General features: G+C 45.5%; 1 protein-coding gene across 6 annotated transcripts in view; it reads left to right on the forward strand.

Moving 5' to 3' along the window:
* The window catches only part of wdr59 (WD repeat domain 59), a 129951-nt gene extending 120587 nt beyond the window's left edge, over nucleotides 1-9364 (forward strand). For all 6 annotated transcript variants that reach the window (XM_072518501.1, XM_072518497.1, XM_072518499.1 and 3 more), the window contains 2 exons: nucleotides 549-691; nucleotides 5481-9364. In XM_072518501.1, the coding sequence (XP_072374602.1) occupies nucleotides 549-691; nucleotides 5481-5716 (379 nt within the window). In that variant the 3' untranslated portion in view covers nucleotides 5717-9364. The remainder of the gene's footprint in view (nucleotides 1-548; nucleotides 692-5480) is intronic.
* The last annotated feature ends 280 nt before the right edge of the window (nucleotides 9365-9644 follow it).

Here is a 9644-nt window from a genome sequence, read left to right on the forward strand (position 1 = left end):
TCACCAATGTCAACATCAAATCCGGCTCCCTGGTGCTGTGAGGTAGCAATGCCACTGTGCTGCTTCATGTTAGATATTATGTCATTCAAAGAATAAAAATTCACACTGACTACATCATCATCCCAGTTCAATGACCTTGATGGTAGAGGGGCCTCTGAACGAGTGCCACTTGTGTGTTAGGTTGTGAGTAGCAGTAATGCACAACAACATGGAGCGAGGTGGAACATGGTTGCATTATGATTTCCACACTTACCTCAGCATCACCATTGTGATCAGGGACTGAAACCAAGAATATCTGCGCAGAGACGGAGGGATGTCTTGTTCCTGAGTTCTTCTGCAGTATTCACTGACTATTGTCATTTGCAGAGACCCTTTCAAATTTGTGATACATAACATGGGAATACTCAGTTGGGGGGGAAAGGGGAGAAACTGGGAGAGTGTAACCAAAGCACCGAATGGAAGACGTAGCAGTGTAATTCTCTTGCCAAGATCATATTGTTTGCATTGTTTTGAATTTGTAATTTCATCTCCCTTCTCTCAATCGCCAGGTTACTTGATCCAGCCAATATGCTGCAGTATGATGACTTTAAGAAGTGCTATGGGGAGATCCTGTATCGCTGGGGTCTGCGAGAGAAGAGAGCAGAGGTGTTGAAGTTTGTTTCCTGCCCTCCAGACCCTCACAAGGGGATTGGTAAGTACAGATTGCGAGAAATAGCTCATTTGGGTATGGGTTAATGATTGTTGGTGAAATAGAGGAAGCATAAACTCAAAATGGTGTTACTTCAGTCCTCTATGATTTCACTGTTTCTGGTGAATGCTATTGTGGTATTGCCTGTTAACATTGGTTCAAGTGTGTTCAGGTTGAATGGGCAGTTCTACAAAAGGTCAGTCCTGTAATTCATAATGGAGATGTTACAGATTCTTAATTTGACTACCCAGCAAGACTAGGAACTGTGGAGGAGCAAAGGATTTGGGTGTCCAGGTGTACACTAAAATCATTAAAAATTGGCATACAAAATATCAACTAGGCTAATGGACTCTTGGCCTTTATCTTAAGGGTGCTGAACCTTCTTCATATGCAAGTTTCCTGCAAATGTGCTTGCTCAGACTTTGTCTTAAAATCAACACCGGATTTTCAGGCGCAGCAGGCAAAGCCATTTTCCTGATTTTCTATTGCAATTTTTGAGTCTGAAATAAAAATTATCCTTTGACTTGCTTGTATTTTCTGTTTCTTCTAATGGCATAGGATGTTAGTCACATTTAAAACGAAAAAAGCTTCTCTTATTGCAGGTTTTTAAATGCATTGAGGTAGAAATTTATTTCAGGCTGTGGGGCAATACTGCCAGTATTGGATCTGTTGCCCATTGTATGCACAGAGTTTGATTTTCAGTTCAATTGACTACATTGGAGTTGAATATCAGACACTAGCGGACAACCATTCCAATATCGCCCATTTTGTGCCGCTGCCAAAGATGTGTTTCTATCCTTTAGTGTCTAATGTGTCTGAATGATGACAGAGTCACTTGAGTCTTTCATCTTCGTACCTAAAGAAGGTATATGCTGTGTGAATTAAGCATCTTCCTTGGTCCACAATTGTTAATTCTGATTTATGCTCACTTATATGTACTGGCATATTATAATAGAACTCGGAGCGTAACTTGACATTGGTGGAATGGGTGCGTTTTCACCTCTCTTCAGTTGTGGCCACAAGGAAAATCCTAGGTTGATCGAATTGATTTGATAAGATAGCTACAGAAAGGCTTTTCTCTTGAGTGGAAGTCCAGAATAAGGGAGGGCAACGTGAAAATTTGAGGTAGGCCACTCGTCTGAAATCAGGAAGCACTTTTCCACATAAAAGGCAATGGGAATATGGGATTACTTTGTGGATACTGGATATGGAGCAAGGGCAAATGGAGTTGAGACACAGATCAGATATGATCTTAACTGAAATGTAGAACAATCTTGATGAACTGAATGGCCCACCCCTGTTGCTGTGTAAAATTTGCAAGTATTTGGGTTATTGAAAGCTACACGGAACTCGGCCCTGTGATTTGGGAAGCTGAATTAAGACCATAAGACATAGGAGCAGAATTAGGCACCTTGTCAAAGGCCTTCTGGAAATCTTTTTATTATAAATGTTTTTTATTGGATTTTTAAACAAAGTATATTTACCGTTATGTACACAGAATAAGAAATATATATGTATAATATATATAAGAGAAGGGCACACCCAAACATACCCAAAAAAAGGTGGTAATAAAAAGGAAAATAAAAAATAAAATAGAATAACTGGTAGAGTATTGTGCACCAGTTTAACAGCAGCAACTCTGTACAACTGGCAAAATTATTTACAACACATAAGGAGGCAACTGTTTGTGGGGGGTGAGGGAGGGGGGGGTGGAGACTGGGGAGGTAAATATACATTTGGGTGCCGGAGAAACAATTACAGTGGGCAATACTCGGCTGGGTTTGGTGTTGGTGTTGTCATTTCGCTGCCGTTGTCGTCTCGCGCTCACCTCCGCTTCAGCCGTTCCTCCCGTCTTTCGTCTGTATTCTCCTTGTTCTCTGTTCCTGTAGATGCCAAGTTTGTTATCATATCCCGTGCCCTCCTGCCGCTGTCATTTCCCCCCCCCCCCCCCCCCCTCCCTGGTTCTCCCCTCTTTTTAAAAAAAAATGTTTTTATGCTCCATTTTCACATTTTCCTTCAAAATTTACACCCCACCCACAGACAGTAAATGGTAACAAATACAAAATCAATCCCCTTAACAATAACAACGATCCCATCCTCCCACCTCCCCAAACAACGGCCCACCTGTCAATATATGCATCCAATAAAACAAACCCTCCCACGGTGGAAACAAAAAAACAAAGGAGAAAAAGAAAAAGGAGTCCGGGACCGCCCATGGTCAACATTGACCTATAGAGTCCACCCCCCCCCCCCCCCCCCCCCCCACCCACCCACACTCAACGCCATCCAACCTCTGAAAGAGTACCGTACATGATACCCAAGAGTTGTAAACCCCCCTCCCCCCCCAACTCCTCCCGTCCACTGCCTCCTGTAAAACTCCTCCCCCCAACCTCGGTTCCTTCCCCCCAACCTTCCACCCCAGCTAGACCACTCGGACCCTGTTCTGCCAGGCTCCGATGGCCGCAGCCCCTCCCCCACCTCACTCCCGTTCACTGGCCGGCTTAAACCGGCCAGCGTGGAGGCCCCGCCCGGGTCCCTTTCCCCCTTGCCTGCCCCTAGGAAAGCCCAGAGATCCCCTTTTAGCACACAAACCCTGCATATCCACCTACACCCCAAAGAGCCCTCATTTCGAGTGAAAGCCCCATCACTTCCCTTGTCCAAATATATACAACATTGGCTCCTTTAGCCCATACACCCGCACGCAGTGAAACAAAAAAGAAGAAAATACAGTCTTGAGGTTACATCGGCACATGGCAATTCCTCAATTTGTCAGTTCTGCCACAGTCCTTCTGCCTTCGCAAACTTCTCCGCTGCTTCCGCCGTTCCAAAATAAAAGTCCTTGAGCTTGTAAGTCACCCTCCGCTTCGCTGGATATACAATGCCGCACTGCACCTTGCTGATGACAGTGCCTCTTCACCCGGTTGAAGGCAGCCCGCCTCCTCGCCAGCTCCACTGTAAAGTCCTGGTATACATGGATCCCAGCCCACTGCACCACCCGCTTCTGCTTGGCCCAGCACAGGACCTTCTCCTTCGCACTGTACCTCCGGAAGCACAGAGTCACTACCCTTGGCGGCTCACTCGCCTTTGGTACAGGCCTCCACAACCGGTGAGCCCGATCCAGATCATATCGGGAGGGATCCTCCCCCTCCCCCAATAGTCTCGCCAGCATCGCGGCAAAATAGTCAGTCGGCCTCGGTCCTTCAACTCCTTCGGGCAGCCCCACAATCCTCAGATTCTGTCGCCTGGATCTGTTTTCCAGGTCTTCCATTTTTCCTCGCAGATCCTTGTTAATCTCCATCTCCTTCCCATCGAGGTAAGTTGATCACTGAGCTGCAATAATGTCTCCTCCACTTCCTTCAGCGCCTCCCCTTGTCCTCTTGCTCCCACACCTCCGCTACTGCGCTCGCCACCGCCGTTGTCACCGGGGAAATCGCCTCCTCCACCAACATACTCAAAACCTCCCTCATCTTCTTCCTCAATGTCTCCATGTATTTTGTAAACTGCCTTTCGAATTCCGCAGCCATTACCTTAGTTACCCCCCCCCCCCCCCCCCCCCCCCCATGCGAACGTCATAATTAGTTTGTCCAGCGCTTTGAAAAAGGCCTTGGGGATGTAGATCGGAATGGATATAAGTAGGAAGAGGTACCTGGGCAGCACATTCATTTTGATCGTCTGGACTCTCCCCGCGAGGGAGAGTGGGAGTGTGTTCCATCTTTGCAGGTCCTTTTTTACTTCCTCCGTCAGACTGGTGAGGTTCCATTTGTGGATCCCTTTCCAGTCATGGCCTATTTGGATCCCCAGGTAGCGGAATTTGTGTCGGGCTTGTTTAAGCGGCAGTCCCATTAGGGCTGCCCCCCCTACTTGTGGGTGTACTGGGAAGATCTTGTTTTTGCTCATGTTGAGTTTGTAGCCCAAGAAGGCGCCAAACTCTTTCAGGAGCTCGATGATTCCGTCCATGCTGCTCTGTGGATCCAAAATGTAGAGGAGCAGGTCATCTGCATAGAGTGAGACTCTGTGCTCTCTGCCTCCTCTTCGGATCCCCCTCCAGCTTTTTGCTGCTCTGAGCGCGATTGCTAGTGGTTCGATTGCTAGAGCGAACAGCAGCGGGAACAGTGGGAATCCTTATCTGGTGCCCCTGTGCAGCTGGAAGTATCGGGAGTTGGTATTCTTGGTCCGTACTCTCGCCATGGGTGCGTAAATATGCCCCAACTTGACTGTGGGGACCCTCGAGCCTTCTGCACCCCACCTCACATAGGCAGGGCATCCTGAGGCCTGATCCCTGGCAAGGGAAAAATGCCACCTTGGCACTGTCACCTCTGCCAGTCTGGTAGTGCCCAGCTGGCATCATCAGTGCCAGGGTGGCAGCCTGCCCAGATACCATGCAGCCGGGCGCCTCTGATTGCCTGGGGAAACCCCCCCCCCCCCCCCCCCCCCCGCCCCAGTGCCGTTCCACCTGGTCCCTGTTTGTGGGGACCAATGCTGAACGGCGCCCAACTAGGTTCTCCTCGGCAGGGCCGTAGATCCCAGGAGCCTGTTCAATCTGCCGTCGCAGAATTAAGCGCGTTTATAAACTCCCCTAACTCTGCGAGTCTGTGTCCTTCCACTTATGGGACCTCGCGAGCCATAACGACCATCGGCAATCCCGGCAGAGCTGTCTCCCAGGATGTAGCGGTCACTATTTGCTCTATTATCTGGAAGATGAAGCAGCTTTAGACTGAGCTTGGGGCAGAAATATTTGAATAATAATGGCTACTTTGCATAACTTTAAATTTTTCTCTGCTTTCTCTTTCAGAGTTTGGGGTGTATTGCTGCCATTGCCGCAGTGAAGTACGAGGGACACAGTGTGCTATTTGCAAAGGCTTTACCTTCCAGTGTGCCATCTGCCATGTTGCTGTCCGGGGATCTGCCAACTTCTGTCTCACCTGTGGACATGGTGGCCATACAAGTCACATGATGGAGTGGTTTCGGACCCAGGAAGTGTGCCCCACGGGCTGTGGCTGCCATTGCCTGCTTGAGAGCACGTTCTGAAAGAAGCCTACCAGCCACTGCTTGTAATAAGAGGCCTTGAATGCTGATCCAGGATATTCCGTCTGTTGTTCAAACTGAAATTGTGAACAGAGATATGGAAACTCTAACCAGTGAGACTGAAGTTTTATTCCAAGAGGGACTAGGACAAATTTTCAGACTTTCAAATTGTCTGGACTCTACTTTCAAGAGTGGAGAAACATGGTTTGCACATATTCTCCAGCACAATGGATGGTCAAATTCAAAAGCAAGACTTATTTATGAAAACATATTTTTAAAATGAACTTTGTTTCATTGTAATCACTGTCCAGCTGTTGATGGTGATTGCTGTCCAGCTGTTGGCAGAGACCCTGCATACATACCATGTACAAATGAAAATGTTTTGCAACTAACACAAGCACAGACTTGAAACGACCTCGAGTGTTAAAGCCGTGATTGGTAAAACAGGTCTTTGTTTAGAGGAAGTATTACTTGCTCAGTGATTTTGTGCACTTCTTTTCCAGTTTTCACGGTTTGCTGCTGCTCTGTTTCCACACTGCTTGTGCAGTGTTTGACTTGACTTCCATAAGTTGAAAAGTAATGATAGTTAAATTCAATAGAGGCACTGGGCATCCATGGATTGGATGCTGGCTTCGCTCCTGGAAGCCGAATAAATATCCAGCTCAGACTGACACCTCTATCCACTTGCTCTAATCATCCGATTTGAAATAAGTTTGGGCACAAAATTGGGAACGTTGTTCAGCCCATTGCAGAACGGGTATTGTGGATAAATTGAAAAGTGTGTTGCATTCGTGCAGTCAGGATTTCTCTCTCAGACCTGGGGTTGAGGCACATTTTGGATAGAATCGAGAGACCCTTACTCGGTTTCTAATTATGCAGCACTTAACCTAAGACTGCTTGATAGTGACGCTGCATGCCCATAATGTGATCCATAAAGTGACCCATTTCTTAGCAGAACGTCTTTCATCTTGACTCCTAAGTTCACAAGATAATGAATTTCAGTCGGGCAGTTCTTGAATGGATTGCCCACATCACATGCTATGCCATCTTTCATTGTCTTTATGGTAATTTGAGTGAGCTTCCAGCTAAATTAGCAGGTTCTGTCGGTAACTAAAGAATTGCTTAGCAACTGATTGAATGGTGGGATTGTAACCATAGTACTCAAATGTAATTTACGCAAACCCTTTGCCAGCATTACTGGGGACAGAACTTGCTTGATTTTGCAAGCCATGCACAGCTCTGATTGTAATTCCATATGTTTTTCAACAGTAGCTAGTGGTACGTTAGCCAGTTCTAAGGATACAGGACTCCAATTTCAGACATTCCATCCGTAGCAGCAATCTTCTCCTTTTCTGGGAGGCGCAATGTTGTGTTCATTCTCGATTGCAGTTTAATGGAAGTCTCTGCACAAATAGTCTGAAGATCTTGTACTCTTAGGAAGCACAGAGCGTATTTCCAAGGAGAGCAGCAAGTTTCCAGCCAGCTCTATATATTGGGGCAGTGACTATGTGACTGACGTTTTCAGCAAAACTCCAATCATTAATGAATAGTAAATTCTTTATTTATCCTAATTCAAGGAACTACTTCACTAGTCCTGGCTGTGTGCATGGTGGCCAAGTTAAAGATTCACTCGTGGATCTTATAATCCACCAGTCCCATGAAAGAACTGGTTAACTGAAAGTATTACATGTGGCAGTCATAGTATTACAGGCATTCAGCTATTTGCACATGTTAGTTTTTGGTTTACAGGATCAATTGCTTTCCCAGCACTTCCTCACCTGCTCCTGTTTTGGTGTTTTGTAATTAGGTCAGCTAAGGTGTTGAATTGTTAATACCGCACGATTACAACCCAGTATTGTACTTGTATGCAATGAGCAGTTTGCTGCACTGCTTTATGTAAGCACCCCATTTCTACCGTGTGGTATACCAAGTGACAAAACAAGTATGGTCTCTGAATTCCGCCACCACTGTCCCTGAACCAACCACCCTGACCCCTGATCTCCCACTGTTCCAGACCCCCAACCCTTTGGATTGATCCTCATCGCTAAGGTGACCTCTCGCATTGTCCATGCTAACCCTTCCCTTTCCACAGAAACCATCATCTCCCACTATCGTTTAACCCACACCCCAACCCCAGTGTCCTCTAATTCCCTCACTGCCCCTGCCTCATGGACAGTGAGTTCTGAGCCCTCCGTGTTCCTGAACCCTAGTTCCCCGGAGCAGTGATCTCTGACCCCTACAGCCCTGTAGTGATCTCTGAAACCGCTCTATTGTTCCAGACCCTCCGGTTTCCATAGAGCTTGATTTTTCTCCTGATGCTTGCTGGAGAACAACGCCTAAACTAAACATTGCATGTTTTTTTTTCTGTGCATTGCTTCTGGAGGAATGACCGTAGATCATGTAAGTCATATAAAACCAGTGGCATAGAGTGAAAAGATCAGCTTAGGTACTGACAGTTGTGTCTCTGGGTTGATGGTTGCCCATAGTCCATGGGTGCTGAATTAGCCAAAATTAAAATAAAGGCTAAGGTGGGTTTGTGCTACACTATTTATTAATTGAATCCGCTGTATGGGAAGAGGTAGTAGTAATCTGGCCTTCCATTAATGATAGAGAATGAATGAGTAAAGGTGCTTTGTGCAGTCATGAAACGGAGGTGGGGGGTTATTTGTTTGTCTTGACAAAGCTTAAGTTTTACTTGCTTGCCATTCTCCCTCTTTGTATAGTAGTCCATGGGGATACTACAAACTGGTGAGGGAGCTGCAGAGAAGAGCCCCCTGAGTTCGCCGTGTGGACAATTTCTTCAGTAACCACCCAAGTGTCCGAGCTCATTATCAGTTTTAATAACCTTACAAAACCAATTCAATATGTTTTTTAATCCTTTCGCTAGATGAATAAGCAGCAGGCCTGCTAGTCGAGGTGCGGGAGTCTAATTCCACCTTTTGAGCCATTTCAAAGTTATTAAGGTTGCCAACTCTCGTTAAACATATTCCTGGAGGTTTCATTATGCCTCCAAATCCCACACTCACCATGTTCGTGCTAATGATCGTCCAACACACACACTCATGGTGCACTGCAGTTCCTCACCGATTAGAACATGAACAGACTCCTCCTATCTTGATTGGTTGATTCTTGATGTCAACCGGCCGTTTCTCTCCCCATCGGCAATATTATTGTAAGCTGACTAAACCGAAGTGCTCAGGAAAAAAAAAAAAATACTTAATGCTCCTTTGATTTTCTATTTGGTTGCTCATAACAATATCCTGGAGATTAATTCTTAATTCCTTGTGACTCCAGACCAATCCTTGAGAGTTGCCAACCCTAAAAGCTATGTGTGTTGATCATTTATCCTTGTGTTGCTTTTATTTTTAGCCCTATGTCCTCTTGAGGTGCCCTTTCACACTTGTGTTCAGCTCGATGGGATACACCCCATTGCAGTAAGACTCCACTTAATGGACTACATCATTATCATTTTTGTCACTGTTTAAATGTTGACATTGCTGCTCTATTTCTGTTGCAGAAACTGTACTGCTAAGCTGCTGAGATCAGGAGTCGCAACTACCTTTTGTAACTAAGTTGTAAATTGTGTACAAAGACAACACTGTACATACCATACAAAGTAAACCTTTCTGCTATTGTCTGATGACCTGAAAATACTGTTGATCATTGAGTTCACCTCTATCCCTTTTAGTTTTCTTTGATTCAAATCCATTGATACCTTATCTAACAAATATATATTGGATATCTAATGTTTATACGATACCAAAAATATACCTTTTGGAGGCAGAAGGCATGGTTGAGGTATTAAATGAGGAATGTATCGGCCTTCATCAAACAAGAGGATGCTCCCAACGTCACAGTAAATGAATAATTCATGAATACATTGAATAAAAATAGATAAATATGCTTGAAAGGTTAGCAACTCCTCTACGAA

Source organism: Scyliorhinus torazame, chromosome 10, assembly GCF_047496885.1.
Source record: "Scyliorhinus torazame isolate Kashiwa2021f chromosome 10, sScyTor2.1, whole genome shotgun sequence".
Classification (NCBI taxonomy): Eukaryota; Metazoa; Chordata; class Chondrichthyes; order Carcharhiniformes; family Scyliorhinidae; genus Scyliorhinus; species Scyliorhinus torazame.